At 39.3% G+C, this 15,086-nt stretch overlaps 1 protein-coding gene across 2 annotated transcripts in view; it reads right to left on the reverse strand.

Moving 5' to 3' along the window:
* Sdad1 (SDA1 domain containing 1) overlaps positions 1–15,086 on the reverse strand; it is a 52,788-nt gene that overhangs the window by 20,063 nt on the left and 17,639 nt on the right. For both annotated transcript variants that reach the window (XM_078021424.1, XM_078021425.1), the window contains exons 12-13: positions 2,150–2,207; positions 666–724 (exon numbers count right to left, since the gene is read on the reverse strand). In XM_078021424.1, the coding sequence (XP_077877550.1) occupies positions 666–724; positions 2,150–2,207 (117 nt within the window). The remainder of the gene's footprint in view (positions 1–665; positions 725–2,149; positions 2,208–15,086) is intronic.

The raw sequence follows: 15,086 nt of genomic DNA on the forward strand, positions 1-15,086 counted from the left end.
CAAATTGTTGCAGCCAATATGGAAAGCAATATGGGGATTCCTTGGAAAGGTGGGAACGGAACCACCATTTGACCCAGATATCCCATTCCTTGATCTATACCAAAGGACAGCATACTACAGAGACACAGCCACATCAATGTTTATAGCAGCACAATTCACAATAGCTAAACTGTGGAACCATCCTAGATGCCCTTCAGTAGATGAATGGATAAGAAAACATGTACATATACATAATGGAATAATACTCAGCATTAAAAGAGAATAAAATCATGGCATTTGCAGGCAAATGGATGGAGCTGGAGAATATAATGTTAAGTGAAGTTAGCCAATCCCAACAAACCAAATGCCAAATATTTTCTCTGATACGAGGAGGCTGATTCATATTGGGTTTGGGAGGGGGTGCATGGGAGGATTAGACAAACTCTAGGTAGGACCAAGGGATGGGAGGGGATGGGACGGGGCATGGGGGTAAAACAGATGGTGGAATGAGATGAATATCATTACCTTAAGTATACTTATAAAGACATGAATGGTGTGAATATACTTTATATACAACCAGAGATATGAAAAATTGCACTCTATAAGTGTAATATGAATTATAATGCATTCTGCTGTCATATATAACAAATTAGAATTAAAAATAATAATAAAAAAAGAGTTCTCACCTCTGGGGGTACTAGGTGATGAGAAGCTTGTGCAGCAAACAGAAGGATCTTTGTTACTTCTAAAAACACAAGAGATGAGAAAGGTCACAGTTATCACTCTGCCTCTCAGAATATATAGCAACATGGCAAGCATATTCCTGCCTTATGCAACAGCTGTTTATTCCACCTAGAACACCCAACCCCAGCTATCTGCATGGCTCACCCCTTTGCTCCCTTCAGCTACCTGCTCAGTTGCTTCCTTGCTGAAAGGTCTTTCCTGACCACACAATCTAAAATAGAACCTGGGGCTGGGGATGTGGCTCAAGCAGTAGCGCGCTTGCCTGGGCTCGATCCTCAGCAACACATACAAAGATGTTGTGTCCGCTGAAAAAACTAAAAAATAAATATTAAAAAATTCTCTATCTCTCTTTAAAAAAATAAAAAATAAAATAAAACCTGCCCCAGCACTTCCTATTGTCCCTATTCTGCTTCCTTTCTCTTCAAAACACTTATCTTTTACATTGACATATGTACTGTATTATCTTTATCTAGAATGTAAGCTCTATGAAGGTAAGGACTTCTTGGTCATTGTGAAATTCTTAGTGTCTAATACAATGCCTGCCATAGAAATCACTAAATACTTGTTGAATGAATAAATAAATACAAACATAAGCAAATACACATATTCTCTCTTCAAAGGGGCAGTACAGTACATGTAAAGAACAAGGCCTTTGGTGAAAGGAAGTGAAGCAAATCTGACTTGCCATTTATTTGCTGACTGACTCTTTTCAGTTTGCTTCTTTCTGCACCTTGCAGTATTGATATGAAGGCCAGATGAGATGATGGAAGGAAAGCACTTAACACATGCTTTGGCGCATGTTAGAGCCTCACAATAAATGTTTCTTTCCTATCTTGGTTCAAATTCAAAGACAAAACATCTTATTTCCTGCTTTTCTGTTGTTTTTAAATGAAAATGCACAAAAATGTAATGAGAACAGTTAAAATAAAATTCTGCTACCTATTCTAAAGTTACGGTAAAAGGTCTAATTTCTTTTTAAAAAATAATTGTTTCTTAAAATTGATGAGAATTAATTTTAATTTTAAAATTAGAACAACTAACCCATGGCCGATTATACCAAGAAAATGTAAGAGCGTGTCTCTCCTTGTCTGTTATAGAACACATTTCTACTCCTAACACTATCTTATTAATTGATTAATTGATTGACTGTGGTACTGGGGAATGAATCTAGGCGCCTTATACCTCTGCTCTACATCCCCCAGTCCTTTTTTTTTTTTTTTTGATACAGGGTCTAAATTGTTGAGGCTGGTCTCAAATTTGCAATCTTCCTGCTTCAGCCCACCAACTCACTAGGGTTACAGAAGACTGCAACCACACCCAGCCTAACACGGTCTTTAATGATTCCAAAACAAAAGGCTCTGAATAGCTATTCTAACACTAAGATCACCAAAGAGACATGGCAAGTGGTAGCAAGTGGGCAGGTTACCTCTCTGGTGGGGCTGCAGAAACCTTTGCAGGAAGGGATAAAAGTTGAAGAGAAAAAGCTATGGAGAGAAAAAACACTGATTTTAGTATTTATGTAACCTGAAGCATGGAGGTTCAGTTTTCTATAATGCAACTATATCATCAAGACAACTCACTGGGAATCATTTGTTACTTTTGCTTTGTCTCAGTAAGAAATCATGCCCCAGCCCAATTCAATATGCTGGAGTAACTAAGAAAAGGATCTCTTTCAACTGACACTATGCTTCTATTTTTATTATGTAATGGAGGAAGAAAGTGCATGCAGAATAAAGGAGAGAAAGGCAACCAAAACACAATATTCATCCACATTTAAAATTGGTGCGGCTACAGAACTAATATTTCTGTGTTCAAAGAGAAGGGATTATAGGAAGGAATAACACTGATATTAAAGCTTCAAAGCAAGAGACAAAATAGAAATTCAAATATGAACAGACCTAGTATAATTTGAACACCAAAACTCCTATAGTCCTGATTTGTTATTATCTCCCAGCCTAGCTATATGGAGGAATTACTCTGTGCTCTGCATTTTAACACTAAACACTACATAAACAAAATTGACAAGGGTCCAGTTATTACAGCAACGGTAAAGTTTACCTTCAAGAAGTGAAACTTTAGAGATGGATTGGGATTTTTCAAGGTTCATCATTTGGGAATAAATTAATTTTTTCTATTTTAGCCACAAAGCAAAATGAAGATATGTTATTGGGAAGGAATAGGGAAGACTTCGATTTATTTAACTACAGTAAGTGTGAAATTCCAGTATTACTTCCAACAATTCCTGTTTAAATCACAAACCACTTTTGCTTTCCTATCACACTCAAATTCAGGTCAGACATAAAATTGCTACACAAATGTAAAAAGAACTGACCTGGTGATCCCACTGGGAATATAACCCCGGGGAGAAAAAGCAATATATTCACTAAAATGTAGATACCAGTCACTAGGTACAATTGACAGGAAACAACCTCAATAGTCATTTCTTTAAGGCTTAAATTTTTAGGCATCTTTCTTTTTCTATAATGATACTAAGAGTATGTGTGAAGTTCCCATATATGTATACCACATCTAAACACACACACCACTGAGGAACTTTAACAATCTAATTTAATACAAAATAAATAACCATGGAGTTCATCTTTACAAACATGACAATTTCCTACCAGAGAGATCAGAAAGTCAAGAAGGCCTTAGAGGGCTAAACAAATTGTAAAATGTAGTTAAGAGTCAATAAAAATATGTGTGTTATAATGGCTTGGGAAAAATGCATATGTGAAATAAAGTTACTAAGAAATATTAAAATAGAACACAAAATAATTACCAATAAAATGGACATATATACAAATTAATATAAATACTTAACTAGAAAGAAAATAATCAAAATAACTATTTAAGACTGAAAGACTATATAGTTCTCTTAATAATATAGGTATAAATGGCTTAGGAATTAAAATTTAGATACTTCAAGAGAGGTTTCAAGATGGTAGAATAGAAAAGGTTGCTTTCCCGGCTGTTGTGTGGCATGAAACCAAGAAAGCAGTTAGACAGCTTCTCAGCAAAAAAATAAAAAAGAAGGGAAAGGGCTTTCCTGGAATTTAATACTAAGCAGATTGGGGAGACTCTGGAGGTTGGATACAATAAAATAAAGAAAAAAATCCCCAGTGCCAAAGCTACTGCCGTGGCCGGAGGCACCAGCAAGAGCACTCTCTCTGTGAGCAATGTGGAAGAATAAGGGAATTAAGGAACCACATTTTCTGGAGGCCTGGAGGTATGGGGAGTTTAGAAATGAAAGACACAGCTAGACTAAACCGAAAGGAATAGTGCACAACATCCTTGTGCAGGAAAGAAGCCAACTCTCTCCTGGTGCAGAAGACAGAGAAAGGAACCATTTTGCAGCTGATGCAGTGTGGGGCCAGGCAAGTGGTGAAGTTGCTTCCTGGGAAACCCGAGTTTGCCCTGAAATTCAGACCTGGAAAACCCACACTGCAGGACACAGACTGTGCCTAAGTGATCAGGAGAAAATCAAGCATGGAGAGAGGTTTACACAGGGGAATACTGGTTGTGGAAACCCACTTGGCTCTCCCTCTATCCCTCTAATCAGGCTGCTTGCAGGATTGGCTTGGGAGAAATGCACCTGACCAGGAATTTAAAAGGGCATGGGAGGGAGAGATTGGATTTGATGACTAAACCCGAGGCCAGGAAAAGTGGGGTCCACAGGTGACATAATGGCTAAGAATTGGCTCCACCACAACAGTGAAATCCAAGGAGATCCCTGAGATAACAGTCTTCTAGTGTGGACCAGGAATTGCTGGGCCCTGGAGGTACACTGATATAAAATCTCCAGACCAACTGGTATTTAGCAAAGAGCCTGGAGCCCACCTAAACCTAAACCCCACCTCCAGGAATTGTGCCTGTGGGATTACCTCTCTTACTCTAGCAATACACCCACAGGGTGCAGTATCACACTCCAGATAACCCCACCTAATACTGCTGAGAGGAGAAACTGAGAATCTTTTGAACTCCAACAGAAACAATTCTTTAACTTTTCATGTTTTTTTGTGCCTTCTTTGTTTGTTTGTTTTCTGTTTGTGACCTTAATGGTTCATGGACATTTATACATATTCATATTGATGTTTTTTCTCATTTCTATCATTTTTGAAGCCAGTTATTTTTCATGGGTCAGTTTTTGAGGACTAGGATGTTTGATTAGTCTATTTTTATTTTGTTTTGTAATTTTTCAATTTTTACTTCTATCAATTTTTCACTTCTATCTCCTCTTCTGCTCCTTCATAATCATTACATCCTACATCACTTCTGTTCTATTACTGTCTACCATTTGAAATTGTAAACCCTTTTGCAAACTCACTTTTTTTATTGTAGACAATAACTGTCATATAAGTTCTGTTTGCTATGACAATTAATATTGTAGACATTATAGCAGGAACTATTTGATTTAATGCTGTATGTTGTTTGTATTAGTTGATGTTATTACTTGTCTTCCCCAAAATGGTGAGGTACTGGAAACCTTCAGGGACACTGTAAGTCCACAGCGTAGAAACTCTACTGCCTCAGACCCATATTGTTAGATGGGTAGACACACAAACAGCATGAAAAAGCAAAGGAACAAGTCACCCCAAACAAACCAAGATACTCCAATAACAGAATCCATCAACACCACAGTGAAAATATCAGAGATGAAATTTAGAATGTACAGAGTTAAACTCATCTGTGAGGTAAAAGATGATGTAAGGAGTGAAATCAGAGAGAAAATTCAGGATGTGAAAGATCACTTCAATACAGAGATACAGATTCTGAAAAAAAAATCAAACAGAAATCCTTAAAATGAAGAAATCAATACACCAAATTAAAAATTCAATGGAAGACATCACTAACAGACTAGATCACTTGGAAGACAGAGTTTTAGTCAATGAAGACAAAATATATAATCTAGAAAATAAAGTTGATCATGGAGAAAAGATGAATTTCCAAGAAATAATGGGATTACCTAAAAAGAACAAATGTTAAGATTTAATAGGTAGATGAAGGCTTAGAGATACAAAACAAAGACATGCACAATATTTTCAATGAAATAATATCAGGAAATTTCCCAAACCTAAAGAATGGAATGAAAAATCAAATACAGGAGGGAGAGAGAGAGGAAGATGACAGCGAAGGGAGTGCATCACCCCCGTGCGCCACGTCACTGAGCAGGAGAATGACAAGGTGAAACAGCTGAAGGCTGTCTTGTTGGGAATTTCCAGCGAAATTGAGGTGCTCCAGAATCTAGTGGAGGGATTTTCATCGCGGGAGGTTCGGCTGCGGGGGCTCGGATGCGGGCGATTTTTCCGCACGGAGGGTCGCATTGCTTGATCGGTGGATCGCCCCGCGGCTGGAGTCTGCAGCGCGCGCTGGGAAGCGATGAGGTGCCGGAGCCGGGGCGCAGCAATGCGGATTCTGGGGGCTCCTGCCAGCGGTGCAATGGCCATGCTTAGTGCTGAGTTCTGGCTTTGAGACGGAGGAGGGTTCGGTTCTCCACACCAGTCGGACCACGGAGGAGGCCAGCGGCCGCCATCTTGGAGAGCTGACATAATCATCCCTGTTTTCTACTGATCTCAGCTCATTCAGCTACGGAACAGGTGATTTCAGGCTGGTATTTGCCTGCGTCTTGCAGTCAGATCGTTCAGGCTCAGGGCTAGAGAACCTGCGGAGACTGATTCTTGGAGCCTGCTCCTAGCAAAGCGTGCACCGAGCTCTGAGCAGCCGGGTTCTGGCTCCCGGAGCTGCTTTGGCCCAGGGTTGGGGAACCCGCGGAGACTGCGTCTTGGAGCCAGCTCCTAGTGGAGCATGCACCGAGCTCGAAGCAGCTGGGTTCTGCCTCCCAGAACTGTTTTGGCCCAGGGCTGGGGAACCCTCGGAGACTGCGTCTTTGAGCCTGCTCCCAGCAGAGCTTGCACCAAGCTCGGAGAGCTTGGAGCGGCCAGGTTCTGGCTCCCGGAGCTGCTTTGGCCCAAAGCTGGGGAACCCACGGAGACTGATTCTTGGAGCCTGCTCCTAGCAGAGTGTGACCGAGCTCGGGGCGGCCGGGGTCTGGCTCCCGGAGCTGCTTTGGCCCAGGGCTGGGGAACCCGTGGAGACTGATTCTTGGAGCCTGCTCCTAGCAGAGCGTGCACCAAACTCAGAGCGGCCGGGTTCTAGCTCCCGGTGCTGTTTTGGCTCAGAGCTGGGGAACCCACGGAGACTGCTTCTGGGAACCTGCTCCTAGCAGAGCGTGCACTGAGCTCGGAGCGGCCGGGTTCAGGCTCCCGGAGCAGCTTTGGCCCAGGGCTGGGGAACCCGCGGAAACTGCTTCTCGGTCCGGGTCCTGCTGGGTGCTGTAGGGGCCAGAGGGGCAGAGTGGAGCTGTCGCCTGAGCCCAGAACAGGCCAAGCGACCCGCCTGCGTGGTATCACGTCACCCCAACTTCAGCTGGGGCTGAAGAGAGCAGCCGCCCTCGCCTGGAATAGGACCAGCGACCTGACGGCGTGGTAGTCAAGTCACCCCATTTGGAGTAGGGGCTGTGCAGAGCTGCCGCCCGAGCCTGCAAGGTAGGCAGACCTGCGACCCACTGGCAGGACAGGCCCGGTGGCCTGCCAGCGTGGTGGACACATAGCACCAAGGCAGTCACGTCACACTGGTTGGAGTGGGGGTGGAGCAGAGCTGCCGCCCGTGTCCGGAAAAGGCCCAGCGACCCACCGAAGAGGCAGTCAGATAGCCCCATTTGGAGTGGGGGCTGAGCAGAACTGCCGTCCGAGCCCGCAAGGTAGGCAGACCTGCAACCCACCAGCGGAACAGGCCTAGAGGCCTGCCAGCGTGGTAGACACGTCACACCAATTGGAGTAGGGGCCGAGCAGAGCCGCTGTCCTCATCCAGATCATGCCCAATGACCCGAGGGCGTGGTAGTCACGTCACCACAATTGGAGAGGGGGCAGAGCAGAGCCGCCACCCGCGCCCGCAGGGTGGGCAGACCTGCGACCGACCAGCAGAGCAGGCCTAGTGGCCCGCCAGCGTGCTACACAGATCACCCCAATTAGAGGAGGAGCACAGCCACTACCCGCCCTGCAAGGGAGATTTTTCAACTATACAAGAGCAATATAAATAAATAGGGGGAAAATTCCAAAAACACAACAGTTTCACCAAGCAGAAAGAAACGCGAGCAGTATGAAAAGACAAGGAAAGAAAGGACCACAAGCAATGCAGGTCAACTCAACTTTAGAAGAGGTAATAGCTGCAACAGATGAAATGTCAGACAGAGAGGTCAGGATATACATGCTTCAGATGATCTGGAGTCTCAAGGAAGACATGAGACAGCAAAATCAGACAATGAAAGATCACTTTGACAAGGAATTACATAAACAAATCCAGGAAGCAAAAGATCAATTACACAGGGAGATAGAGGTAATACAAAACAAACAAATAGAAATAGAAATGCAAGAAGCAATAAACCAACTTAAAAACTCAATTGAGAATACTACCAGCAGAGTAGATCACTTAGAAGATAGAACATCAGACAATGAAGACAAAGTATTTCAACTTAAAAAGAACATAGACAGCTCAGCAAGACTGCTAAGAAACCATGAGCAGAACATCCAAGAAATATGGGATAAGTTAACATAAAAAGACCAAACTTAAGAGTCATTGGGATACAGGAAGGCATAGAGCTCCAAACCAAAGGAATAAACAATTTATTCAATGAAATAATACGAGAAAACTTCCCAGACTTGAAGAATGAGACAGAATCCCAAATCCTAGAAGCCTACAGGACGCCGAATGTGCAAAATCATAAGAGATCCACACCTAGACACATTATAATGAAGATGCCCAACATACAGAATAAGGGGAGAATTTTAAAAGCTTCAAGAGAAAGGAAGCAGATTACATTTAGAGATAAACCAATCAGGATAACAGCTGATCTCTCAACACAGACTCTGAAAGCTAGAAGATCCTGGAATAACATATTTCAAACACTGAAAGAAAATGGGTTCCAACCAAGAATCGTGTATCTGGAGAAATTAAGCTTCAGGATGGAAGATGAAATTAAAACCTTCCACGATAAACAAAAATTTAAAAAATTTGCAGGTAGAAAACCATCTCTTCAAAAAATCCTTGGCAAAACATTACAGGAAGAGGAAATGGAAAATAACAATGAAAACCAACAGTGGGAGGTAGGACAGTAAAGGGGGGAAAGTAATCAAAGAGGAAAACAAATCAGGTTTAGTAACATTAATAAACAAATATGGCTGGAAGAACAAACCATATCTCAATAATAACCCTAAATGTTAATGGCTTAAACTCACCAATCAAGAGAAACAGGCTAGTTGAAAGGAGCACAAAATAAGACCCAACAATATGCTGCCTACAGGAGACGCATTTGATAGGAAAAGATATACACAGACTGAAGGTGAAAGGTTGGGAAAAATCTTATCACTCATATGGACTGCGGAAACAAGCAGGAGTCTCCATACTTATATCAAGTAAAATAGATTTCAAGCCAAAGTTAATCAAAAGGGATAAAGAGGGACACTACATACTGCTCAAGGGAACCATACACCAACAAGACATAACAATCATAAATATATATGCCCCAAACAATGGTGCAGCTATGTTCATCAAACAAACTCTTCTCAAGTTCAAGAGTCTAATAGACCACCATACAATAATCATGGGAGACTTCAACACACCTCTCTCACCACTGGACAGATCTTCCAAACAAAAGTTAAATAAGGAAACTACAGAACTCAATAACACAATTAATAACCTAGACTCAATTGACATATATAGAATATACCACCCAACATCAAGCAGTTACACTTTTTTCTCAGCAGCACATGGATCCTTCTCAAAAATAGATCAATAGACAATATAAAGGAGTAGAGATAATACCATGCATCTTATCTGATCATAATGGAATGAAACTGAAAATCAATGATAAAAGAAGGAAGGAAAAATCATGCATCACTTGGAGAATGAACAATAGGTTACTGAATGATCAATGGGTTTTAGAAGACATCAAGGAGGAAATTAAAAAATTCTTAGAGTTAAATGAAAACACAGACACAACATATCGGAATCTATGGGACACATTAAAAGCAGTTCTAAGAGGAAAATTCATTGCTTGGAGTTCATTCCTTAAAAAAAGAAAAAACCAACAAATAAATGATCTCATACTTCATCTCAAAATCCTAGAAAAAGAAGAGCAAAACAACAGCAAAAGAAGTAGAAGGCAAGAAATAATTAAAATCAGAGCTGAAATAAATGAAATCGAAACAAAAGAAATAATTGAAAAAATTGACAAAACTAAAAGTTGGTTCTTTGAAAAAATAAATAAAATCGACAGACCCTTAGCCATGCTAACGAAGAGAAGAAGAGAGAGAACTCAAATTACTAGCATACGGGATGAAAAAGGCAAGATCACAACAGACACTTCAGAAATACAGAAGATAATCAGAAATTATTTTGAATCCTTATACTCCAATAAAATAAAAGATAGTGAAGGAATAGATAAATTTTGTAAGTCATATGATCTGCCCAGATTGAGTCAGGAGGATATAGACAACCTAAACAGACCAATAACAATAGAGAAAATAGAAGAAACCATCAAAAGACTACCAACTAAGAAAAGCCCAGGACCGGATGGGTATACAGCAGAGTTTTACAAAACCTATAAAGAGGAACTAACACCAATACTTTTCAAGCTATTTCAGGAAATAGAAAAAGAGGGAGATCTTCCAAATACATTCTATGAGGCCAACATCACCCTGATGCCTAAACCAGACAACGACACTTCAAAGAAAGAAAACTACAGACCAATATCTCTAATGAACCTAGATGCAAAAATCCTCAATAAAATTCTGGCGAATCGGATTCAAAAACATATTAACTCCAGTTAAGAACCACTGATAGGGCTGGGGCTGGGGCTCCGTGGTACAGTGCTCACCCAGCATGCATGAGGCACTGAGTTTGATCCTCAGCATCACATAAAAATAAAGATATGGTGTCTATTCTCAGAGGAGGACATACAATCAATCAACAAGCACATGAAAAAATGCTCACCATCTCTATCAGTCAGAGAAATGCAAATCAAAACCACCCTAAGATACCATCTCACTCCAGTAAGATTGGCAGCCATTAGGAAGTCAAACAACAACAAGTGCTGGCGAGGATGTGGGGAAAAGGGTACACTTGTTCATTGTTGGTGGGACTGCAAATTGGTGCAGCCAATTTGGAAAGCAGTATGGAGATTTCTTGGAAAGCTGGGAATGGAACCACCATTTGACCCAGCTATTGCCCTTCTCGGTCTATTCCCTAAAGACCTAATAAAAGCATGCTACAGGGACACTGCTACATCGTTGTTCATAGCAGCACAATTCACGATAGCAAGATTGTGGAACCAACCTAGATGCCCTTCAATAGATGAATGGATAAAAAAAAGTGTGGCATTTATACACAATGGAGTATTACTCTGCATTAAAAAATGTCAAAATCATAGAATTTGGAGGGAAATGGATGGCATTAGAGCAGATTATGCTAAGTGAAGCTAGCCAATCCCTAAAAAACAAATGCCAAATGTCTTCTTTGATATAAGGGGAGTAACTAAGGACAGAGTAGGGACAAAGAGCTTGAGAAGAAGATTAACATTAAACACGGATGAGAGGTGGGAGGGAAAGGGAGAGAGAAGGGAAATTGCATAGAAATGGAAGGTGATCCTCAGGGTTATACAAAATTACATACAAGAGGAAATGAGGGTTAAGGGAAGAATAATACAAGTGGAAGAAATGATTTACGGTAGAGGGGGTAGAGAGAGAAGCGGGGAGGGGAGGGAGGGGGGATAGTAGAGAATAGGATAGACAGCAGAATACATCAGACACTAGAATGGCAATATGTAAATCAATGGAAGTGTAACTGATGTGATACAGCAACCTGTATACAGGGTAAAAATGGGAGTTCATAACCCACTTGAATCAAACTATGAAATATGATATATCAAGAACTATGTAATGTTTTGAACGACCAACAATAAAAAAAGAAAAAAAAATAAAATACAGGAGGCTTACAGGATCCCAAATATACAAAATTACAATAGACCTATACCAAGGTACACTATTATGTAAATGCCTAACATACAGAATAAGGATAGAATTTTAAAAGCTGCCAGAGAAAAACAATGGGTAACATTTATAAGGAAAATAATCCGGATCTCATCTGATTTCTCAACCCAGACCCTCAAAGAGAGCAGGTCTTGAAATGATACATACCAAGCTCTGAAAGAAAATGGATGCTAGCCAAAAATACTATACCCTGCAAATTAAGCTTCAGAATTGATCATGAAATAAAAACCTTCCATGATAAACAAAATTTAAAAGAATTCACAACCAGAAAGCCTGCACTATGAATTATACTCAATAAAATACTTCATGAAAAATAAAAGTGAAAACCAATCTGAGCAGATCAGGAGGCTGAGGCACTAAGCGACTTAGTAAGACACTGTCTCTAAATAAAATACAAAAATGGGTTGGGGATGTGGTTCAATGGTTGAGTGCCTCTAAATTCAATCCCTGCCTTCCCCCCCCCCCCCCACAAAACAGTGAAAACCAGCAAAGGGAGGAAAATACTAGAATAGTCAATCAGAGGAGAAATTAATTCAAATTAAAAACCAAAAATATATCAAAATGATTGTGAATAAAAATCATTTCTCAGTAATAATATTAAATGTAAATGGCCTCAACTCATCAATCAAAAGACATTGACTGGCAGATTAGATTAAAAAACAAGAGTCAACAATATGCTGTCTCCAACAAGCTCACCTCATAGGCAAAGACATGCACAGACTGAATGTAAAAGGATGGGAAAAACGTATTCACATGTATCATGTAAAGTACCAGGGATTAATTGGGCATTATGTAAAATTGTGGATGTGTAACCGACGTGATTCTGCAATCTGCATTTGGGGTAAAATTGGGAGTTCATAACCCACTTCAATCTAATGTATGAAATATGATATGTCAAGAGCTTTGTAATGTTGTGAACAACCAATAAAAAAATAAAAAATTAAAAAAAAAAAAAAGTACCAGGGATTGCTATATTCATATCAAATAAAGTGGAATTCAAGCCAAAGTTAATCAGAAGGGACAAAGAATGCTATTTCATACTGCTTATTACATCAACAATACATAATTATCATAAATATTTATGCCCTAAACAATGGAGCATCTATGTATGTCAAACAAACCCTTCTCGATTTCAACAAATAGACTACAACACAATAATATTTGATGACTTTTAACACATCTCTCACCACTCTGGATAGATCCTCCAAACAAAAATTAAACAAAGAAGCTATAGAACTGAAAAATAAGATTAACAATTTAGACTTAATGAACATATATAGAATACTTCATCCATCAATGACTAAATACACTTTCTTCTCAGCAGCACATGGATCCTTCTCTAAAATAGACCACATCTTAGGCCACAAAGCAACTTTTAGCAAATACAAAAAAATAGATAATACCTTGCATTCTATCAATCATAACTGACTGAAATTAAAAGTCACCAATAAAATACAAAATGAAAGAATGATACATACCAAGCTCTGAAAGAAAATGGATGCTAGCCAAGAATACTATACCCTGCAAATGACCAATGCATAACAGAAGAAATCAGGATGAAATAAAAAAATACTAACAGGTAAATGAGAATAGCAATACAACATATCAAAATCTCTGGAACAGTAGGAAGGCAGTGCTAAGAGGAAAGTTTATTGCAATGGGCTTATCCATTAAAAGAAGAGAAAGTTACCCAAAAAATAACATAACATTACATCTCAAAGCCCTATAAAGAAGAACAAATCAATGCCCAAAGCAGCAGAACATAGGAAATAATTAAAATCAGAGCAGAAATCAATGAAATTAAACAACAACAAAAAACTGAAATACAGACAACAACCAGAAACTATTTTGAAAATTTATACTCTAATAAAATATAAAATCTTGAAGACATTGACAAACTTCTATTAAATCAAGGACATTGAAAATTTAAACAGATCAATTTCAAGCAATGAAATTGAAGGCAGCATAAAAGCCTACCAACAAGGAAAAAAGCCCAGGACCAGTCAGATTTTCAGCTGAGTTCTTCTAGCAAATCTTCAAAGAATTAACACCAATCCTCAAATTATTCCATGAAATAGAAAAGGAGGGAATGCTTACAAAATCATTCTATGAGATTTGTATCAACCTGATACCAAAACCAGACAAAGACACATGTAGGAAAGAAAAACTTCAGATCAATATTCCTGAATGACATAGATGCAAAAATTCTTAATGAAATCCTGGCAAATTGCATACAAAAACATATTAAAAAGATAGTGCACTATAATCAAGTAGGGTTCATCCCAGGGCTACAAGGTTGGTTCAACATACAGAAATCCATAAATGTAATTCATCACATCAATGGACTTAAAGACAAGAATCCCAGGATTATCTCAGTAGATGCAGAAAAAGCATGTGACAAAATATAGCATCCATTCAGGTTCAAAACACTAGAAAAACTAGGGATAACAGGAACATATCTCAAGATCAAAAAAGCTATATATGCTAAACCCCAGGCCAACATCATTATAAATGGAGAAAAATTGAAAGCATTCCCTCTAAAAACTGGAACAAAACAGGATGCCTTCCTACACAACTTCTATTCAACCTAGTTCTGTAAACTCTAGCCAAAGCAATGAGACAGAGAAAAATAAATAAATAAATAAATAAAAGGATATCAATAGGAAAAGAAGAACTCAAACTATCCCTATTTGTAAATGAATGATTCTACATATAGAAGACCCAAAAAACTCCACTAGAAAACTTCTAAAATTCATAAATTCAGCAAAGCAGCAGGATATAAAATTAACACCCATAAGTCAACTACATTCCTAGACATCATTTATGAATCAACTGAAAGAGAAATTAGGTAAACTATCCCATTCACAATAGCCTCAAAGAAAAGAAAATATTTGGGACTCAATCTAACAAAAGAGGTGAAAGACCTCTTCAATGAAAACTTCAGAACACTGAAGAAAGAAACTGAAGACCTTAGAAGATGGAAAGATCTCCCATGCTCTTGGATAAGCAAAATAAATATTGACAAAATAGCCATACTACCAAAAGTGCTATGTAGATTTAAGGCAATTCCTACTAAAATTCCAGTGATGTTCTTCATAGAAATAGAAAAAGCAATCATGAAATCAGTGGAATAATAAGAGGCCCAGAATAGTCAAAGCAATCCTTAGCAAGAAAAGTGAAGCAGGAGGCATCATAATACCAGACCTTAAATTATACTACAGAGTACAGCAACAAAAACAGCAAGATATTGTCACCAAA

Source organism: Ictidomys tridecemlineatus, chromosome 9, assembly GCF_052094955.1.
Source record: "Ictidomys tridecemlineatus isolate mIctTri1 chromosome 9, mIctTri1.hap1, whole genome shotgun sequence".
NCBI classification, from domain to species: Eukaryota; Metazoa; Chordata; class Mammalia; order Rodentia; family Sciuridae; genus Ictidomys; species Ictidomys tridecemlineatus.